Genomic DNA, 7,511 nt, shown 5'->3' with positions numbered 1-7,511 from the left:
AACTGAAGAAGGGAATTCCAAGATATTGATTTCATTATCTCTTCAATTATGATTCAAGTCAGACTAGAGTGATCACAAATACAAAAGTTAAACAATTTCTTAAAATATGTACCGCTAGGCAAAACGAGACTATAAATAACTTACAGATGTAGTATGCATAACACACACAAAAATATACTCTACAATCATCATGGGATGACCAAAGGGCTGGGAATCGGTTCGGTTCGGTTCGGTTAGGAACCGATTTTACACGGTTCGGTTCGGTTCGGTTCGGTTCTAACCGATAGGAACCGAATTGGGAAAAAAAATTAACAAGTTGTTGCCGGGATTCGATCCCTAATCAATGTGTGAGAAAAATGGCCAGCCTACCACTTGCGCTACAATGCTCTTTGTTTATCGTATGTTTGTAGAAATAATTATGTTTATATTTCGTATTATAAATTAAAAATAATGTTTTGAATAGGGAAATAATAAAAGAATTTTTGAGGGAAAATAAATAATAGAAATTGGGGAATTTTAATTTCGGTTCCCTCGGTTCTTTCGGGTATAATCGATCGGTTATCGGTTAACCGATAACCGATCATGGCTTCAAACGGGAACCGAAATCGAACCGATAACCGAATTTTTCGGTTCGGTTATCGGTTATCGGTTAACCGACTAACCGAATTTTTCGGTTCGGTTATCGGTTAACCGACTAACCGATGACCGAATTCCTAGCCCTAACCGAATGCCAAAATCCTCAAAAATCAGCTATCATATTCGTAGGAATGGAAAACCCACATATGGTGAAGTAGAATGGCAAAATGGACTCATCATAGGGTTTGGCTTCAAAAAGGAACTCAGAACCATGAACCTTATGAATTCAAAACCATAAATTGAATCGTCGATCCTCCGTTGAGGTTCGGGAACGACGGTTTATAATAGAGTTTCATGGACAAAGATTAATATGGAATCGAACCCAAAGAGGAATTTTCCCTCAATGGATACATAAAAATCGTGGGAAATGGATGACAATCAATTCCATAATTGGATTAAAGTTTGTCCCTCGATTGTTCACAAAGCGAGCAGAGAGTCACCCATATAGAGCTTTCAAGGTGACACAAATACCTCTTCGTAATCTACAGAGGAAGAGAATTTTCAAAGCAGACAACTAATTGCGAGAGCATACATGTTTTATTTAATGAGACTAGGAAAGTATTAATTATATTTTCAAACTATTTTTAGTTTGTTTGGGCCAACTCCCTTCCTCACATTAGTGAAGATTTTTCAACAAGTCTAAAACATTTTACATACCAATTAATCAATTAGATTTAGCTCATTGGTTGAGCACACTAGCTAGCTATTGGACGAGGGTGGAGTCTCATCACTAACTGAAGCAATTGGTGATAAATCCATCTGCATTTTCAACGACTTCTTGCTACTGCTAACCTTACACAAGCTGCCATTCACCATCAAATTAGATGAAGACTTACTCCCCGCCGCCGCAATCTGCTCCAACTCATCCAAAACATCCATCATCGTCGGCCTCAAATCCCTGTCAAACGCAAGGCACCTAAACGCCAGCTCACCCACCTTATTCACCGACCAAAGCGTCCCTTCACCGCCGCCGGACTTCAGTATAAAAGGGTCCACAATCTCCTCCAAACACCCCCGCCCGATCCGATCCACCGCCAGCGCCGCCAGGTTGATCTCCCCCGGCGGCCGGCTGAAATCCACCACCCTCATCGCCGTCATGATCTCCACCAGCACCACTCCGAAGCTGTACACATCGCTCTTGTCTGACAAATGGAAATGCTGGTGGTACTGCGGGTCCACGTACCCAGGCGTCCCCTGGGGGGCCGTGGACACGTGGGACGCCTCTTCAGACATCCCAAGCCTCGACAAACCAAAGTCCGCCACCTTGGCAGACAAATTATAGTCGAGGAGGATGTTACTGGTCTTGACGTCTCTGTGATAGATAGGAGGCTGCAGCGTGTGGTGCAGATAAGACAGGGCGCGGGCCGTCTCAGCAGCAATGTTGAGACGGACCGGCCAGGGGAGCCCACCGGCCTTCTCTCCCTGCAGGTGCTGGGAGAGGGTGCCGTTGGGCATGAACTCGTACACCAGGATGTCCTCGCGCTCGATGGAGCAGCCGAGGAGCTGGACGAGGTTCGGGTGCTTTACTGAGGAGAGGAGTTTGATCTCGTTTATCACGTGCTGGATATCTCCCTGGCCGTGGTCTCTTTGTTTGAGTCGTTTGATGGCGACCCATTTGTCGTTGCTCAGCTTGCCGGAGTAGACTGTGCCGTAGGCGCCGGTGCCGAGCATTTTCTTGTCGGAGAAGAAGTTGGTGGCCTTCTCCATTTCTTTGTAGGGATAAATTGGAATGGTTATGGACGCTGTTTCTTTCAGTTTCAAGCTCCGGTGGCGTCGGCTTCTGCTCCGAACTTTTGATAATTTTACGACGAAACGCAAAGTTATGGCTGCCGCCGCTGTCACCGTTACTGCTGCTGAAATAACTTAGCAACAGATACATTTTGAGAATGCGTAACACCCATTTGCAGAACTAAAAAAATGTCCTATTTAAGAACACAATTTTTAAACATGACTAGATTTTGCTAGGTTTTGTCATTTTGTATTGAAACATTTTATTTTTATAATAATTTTTAAAACATGGAATTAAGAGTGGAAAAGGTGTGAAATGTTTTTAATCTCATTTGGAAATTAAGTGTTTTCTTACCTCCTATTAGAACAAGTATTCTAGTAGCTCCTCCGCATTCGCCAGATAGATATTTGGAAAGGTTGCATTCTTGATCTGTTTATAAAGCACATCAAAACTATATGTATCAAATAAAAATAAATGTAATAAAATATTAATAATACAAACAGTCTAAGTATTTTTGCAAATAAGAATCATGAAGATGCTAATTAAATTTGAAGCATCTTTGCTGTAGGAATCTCTTGTCCAGGTCTAGCAAATAAATTAATCAATATTGTTAGGTATGATTAATAAGAATAGCAGTTCTTGGATTTGATGATTACGCTATTTAGACTTTTAATTAGTGCTACTAATTATTTTATGTCAAAACAAAATTTTTGAAAGTTGGCACATTAGACTAGTGGATTGGTTTAACCCGCAATATCTCCTGTATTTATTCATGGCAATCATTTTTTATCCCTAAGACCATCCACTACGCTGTCTCTATACCGTCCCTTAAACCGTCACTTAACTACTATTTGACCACTATTTGAGGGCCCCACTGTCCTTTTTTCCTCCATCCCTTAACTAAGGGACGGAACCTGCAACGCTCCGTCCCTTAACCGTCCCTTATTCCGTCCCTTAATTACTATTCATTCAATTTCATTTTTTATTTTTTTTTACAACCCAATTAAATTTAAACTCGGCCGGATGTGGAGGTATTCGTCGAATATGTCGGTCGTTTGTCCAGTCGCAAGCTGACGGATGGCTGCAGTACATTTCTGCAGCGTCGTGTGGCTGGGACAGCCGACCGCGTCGAACCCTTCTCGGAAGAACTCTTCCCGGGCCGCCAAAGCATTCTCGGAAGTAGGTATCTCCCCAAATCGGGTTATCGCAGAAGTAGTCGCGTACTAACCGTGCGGCGGCTTCCTCCCGGTTCCGATTGATGTACTTCCGGGAGCGTCGTGGGGGTGGCGCGGCTTCCTCCGCCTCTCGTCGTCGATCTTCTTCAAGTGATTATTCCATTAATTGACGCATTTGCTCAAAATGATCCATTTGTTTGAGTTGATTTAAGATGGAAATTGGAGTGATAGAGAGGATTTGAGAGGAATAGATGTGTGTTTGTGTGTGAAATGAGTATGAAATAGGATTATTTATAGAGTAAATAAATAAATAAAATTAAAAAAAAGTAAATAAAAAATTAACGGTAACATTACCGTTTGATTTTTTTATTTATTAAATTCGATTTTTTTAAAAAAAATTAATTTTTTTTTAAATAAAATGAATTATTGCGTCATCCGTGACGACGCCCACTCGCGGGCCAGCGAGTGGGTGTCACGCATGCATCGAGGGCGCGCCACGTCGTCCGGGCGCGTGACGGGCCGGCGCGTCCCTTGTCTCGCGGATGCGGGCTACTGGACGGGCTGGGGACGGGCTACGGGACGGGACGGGACGAGGGTTGCAACGCGTCCCGCGGCGGAACCGTCCCTCCGGGACGGAACGCGAGCCGCGCGGGACGCGTAGTGGATGCTCTAAGTCGCAAGAAATTTTATACGACAGGGTTTAAGTATAATAGAAACGCCTTTTTGTTATTTATTTATTTCTCAGTGGCTAAAATTATTTATTGGTGTACAATGGGCAATGGCTTTTCATTTCTCAGTGGCTAAAAATAATTATTGGCTTGTGAGTGCATGCCTATGTATGAGGGCAGAGTGCATGACGTATGACAATATAATAATTCCCACATGAAAAAGAACTTAAAATTGAAATTGTATTTTCACTATAAGTGCCTAAAAAATGAATCCACATATCATCTCTTTCCAATAATAGTAACATTTAAAAAATATGTATTGTAGAAATAGATAAATTGGAATGATGTGTAACTTAGAAACTTATATAGAAGTGGATCTTCTAAGTTACATGAAAATCATTTCTACCTAGCAACAACAGCGATTATATTTTACAAATATAAAATGCAGTAAGTTGAGTGTTAGTTAAGTCACTTAATGTTCCCAATGTGTCAATTAGGGTTTCGTTAATGAAGCATCTGGTCAAAGATAGATAGATATAGTTTATTAATTCGATTTCTACTAATCACTTAATTTCTGAAAAAAAAATTTCACACATAACCAGTGTTATGAGAAGGTATATGTTGGTGATTTAATATTTAAATCTTTTAAAATGATACACTATACTACTATACAAATAGCGGAACAACTAGTCATGTAATCTTACAGAAATATATGCTGATTTAATCTATTATCAAAAACCTTATTTAAACTAGAAAATAGGATTTAAAAAAAAATCTGGTACCTTTCATATAAAGTAACTGCACTATATCAATAATCTTTATGAAAGTAGGAAGAAAATGTGTGTACTAATGAAAATCGTGCTTTGAAAATTGAACACATGACCAGTACCTACTCCCATAACTAACAACTTAATTATTCTAAACAAATTAAAATCCAATTTTATACTCCACGTCAGTTAATATCCATTATTTAGGATTACGATGGAATAAATTATGATGACAATCAATAAAAAAAATCTAAATAAAATAAAGAATGATCATAACTAACCTCTCCGGCAGCCCATACCATCCCTGAAACCATCGCCGACGAACCCATCAAGGCAGCGGCACCGATACGCCGAGGCCTCCCCATTCCCCGGGGGCGAAACAGCCTCGCATTTAGCATGATCGGAGCAGCCGCATCTCCCTAACCGCCACCACCCCAACCTCACAATCCTCACATCCAAGGAAACAGACAAATTACTCATATCCAACGATTCAATCGAAATCGCGGAAAACAGCGAGGTGCAGCCGCTCCTCCGCAGCTTGCCGTAGTCCATGAAGAGGCCGGAGTTATCCGCCTGCGAGTAGCAGTGGATGCTGTCGTTGGCGTGGCCGCCGCAGTCGAGCAGCTCGAAGTTGGCCCTCACCTCCGTGGTGGGGATGAAGCACGAGTTCGGGCCGCCGCTGCAGTTCTGGAGGAGCAAGGCGTTCAGGAACGTCGGGGTGTAGTTTCGGGTGAAGAGGCGGCCCAGCGCCTCCACGGGGCGGTTGCACACGGCCGGGAGGCTCGCGAGGATGGTGTCGCTTGAGATGGAGAGGACCGGGAAGTCCGCGGCCAGGGCCGTGCCATTGGGGCTGCAGTTCAGTTGGATTTCGCAGCTGGAGGAGAAGCCGAACGGGAAGGGGACGGTCCTCCAGCCGCAGGTTTGGTTGCACGCTGCCGCGGCCATGGCTGCGGCCGCGCATAGAACAAGAGAAGCTGCGTGGAATAGGATTCGATTTGAGGATTTTAGTTTCATTTTTGTGATGGCAAAGTTTAATGTGATTTGTTGTTGTTGTTGTTTAATTATAGTGTATGTGTATTATTATGGTTGAATGCATATAATGGCATGTTTCTATTATTATTATTATTATTATTATTATTATTATTTGGGTTTAATATTGCCGTTTGACAATTTTAATATGTTTAACTAGTCGATGATACAAAAATGAATACTCTATAATAGTGTGTTGAAATTAAAAAAAGTTGGATATTTTGACTTTTTTCCTACTGGAGTGGATTCTAAGGATACAAAATGGGGAGATTAAATTAAGTAGATATGATGATGGGATATGATTGGTTTTCAATGGTTCTACATACTATTTCCACTTCGTGCATATCTATTTCTCCTCTTTTCACACTAGGTAATCCGTTATAAGAAAACAAATAAAAGTAATTTGGTAAAATGAGATTTTTTTATTGAGAAAACTTTGGAAATTACTAATTTATTATAGCTAACATAAAATTTAAGAGGTGATGGACATATTTTGAGAGCAATCACAATGACGCCACGCTCGCGCTAGTGCGTGCATCGCCACCTGCAAGGTTAAGTTGGAAGCGGCCATCGTAAAATAGGGATCGGAATAGTTCCACAACTATCATAGTACGAATCTAGATTGTTTGTGGGAAGAATTTTTGGCGGATGTTAATCATAAATTTCGTCCTTGTAAACTAGTATAATGCATAAACTAGTATATGCAAAGATGAATGGGCGCGTAAATCCAAACAAGCAGTGGAGACGCCTATCGACTTGTCTGATACCCTCGTCGAAGAGTATGTCATGATCGAAGAGACTACCATCAATAAGACGATTATGACGTTATTCTCGATTATGGCGATACTCATGATGTTCTAAGCGACGTTCCTGATGATGATATTGCCACCTATGATTACTATGGCGTATCAAGAATTTTTTATTTGGGGGTTCGATATTTACATTGATTTGAAGCTTTAAAATTCAATCGATCATTTTTCTTTTGTTTTGTTAATGAAGAATATCTTATTTTGATATTTTTGTTAATTAAAAAATATTTTATATTTAATATAAATATAATAACTATATTGTAGTAATAAAATATCCTGCAAGTAAATCTTTTGAACATAAATTATTTGACAAAGTTGCAATTATTGCAAGAAAAAAGAATGTACAATAACAAAATAATTGATAAAATATTTGCAAATCTTATTAGCAAAAATATAATAATGAATATAAATTATTCAAGAAAATTTCTATTATTTTCAAATAGAAAACAAAATATAATAACTATAAATAAATACTTGAAAGTCTATACAGACAAAATACTGCAAAATAAATAGAAATATTAATAACTTGATATAGAATATAACTATAAAATACAAAGGAAATTATAACTATAAAATACAAAGGAAATAAAACAAAAATGCAGCAACAAAAACTTGAAAGATAAGAGATGTTTTACTGCAAGACCAACAATACAAAGACTTGACAACATATACTCCCTTCGTCCCATAAGAATATGCAC

At 39.8% G+C, this 7,511-nt stretch overlaps 1 protein-coding gene across 3 annotated transcripts; it reads right to left on the bottom strand.

The window, feature by feature from the left end:
• Positions 1 to 1,176: 1,176 nt before the first annotated feature.
• LOC121755286 (wall-associated receptor kinase-like 14) lies at positions 1,177 to 6,014 on the bottom strand. Of its 3 annotated transcripts, none has more exons than XM_042150581.1 (3): positions 5,257 to 6,014; positions 2,720 to 2,794; positions 1,177 to 2,498 (listed from the first exon to the last, which is right to left on the bottom strand). In XM_042150581.1, the coding sequence occupies exons 1-3, from the start codon at positions 5,987 to 5,989 to the stop codon at positions 1,336 to 1,338; spliced, it is 1,971 nt and encodes a 656-aa protein (XP_042006515.1). In that variant the 5' UTR covers positions 5,990 to 6,014; the 3' UTR covers positions 1,177 to 1,335. The 3 variants fall into 3 exon arrangements, with proteins under 3 accessions (XP_042006515.1, XP_042006516.1, XP_042006518.1); XM_042150582.1 differs by having other exon boundaries at positions 1,177 to 2,489; XM_042150584.1 differs by having other exon boundaries at positions 1,177 to 2,483.
• Positions 6,015 to 7,511: the final 1,497 nt, after the last annotated feature.

The sequence above is a fragment of the Salvia splendens genome, chromosome 11 (genome assembly GCF_004379255.2).
Source record: "Salvia splendens isolate huo1 chromosome 11, SspV2, whole genome shotgun sequence".
Lineage (NCBI taxonomy): Eukaryota > Viridiplantae > Streptophyta > Magnoliopsida > Lamiales > Lamiaceae > Salvia > Salvia splendens.
This window is presented reverse-complemented; position numbering and strand designations above follow the sequence as displayed.

What these genes read in the sequence shown, in the direction of transcription:
- LOC121755286 (XM_042150581.1), bottom strand. Translation starts at nt 5,989, where the DNA reads ATGAAACTAAAATCCTCAAATCGAATCCTATTCCACGCAGCTTCTCTT. An exon ending in TGGTATGGGCTGCCGGAGAG is followed by an intron (nt 2,795 to 5,256) that starts GTTAGTTATGAT and finishes CTTTATAAACAG; the next exon opens with ATCAAGAATGCAACCTTTCC. An exon ending in AATACTTGTTCTAATAGGAG is followed by an intron (nt 2,499 to 2,719) that starts GTAAGAAAACAC and finishes TCTGTTGCTAAG; the next exon opens with TTATTTCAGCAGCAGTAACG.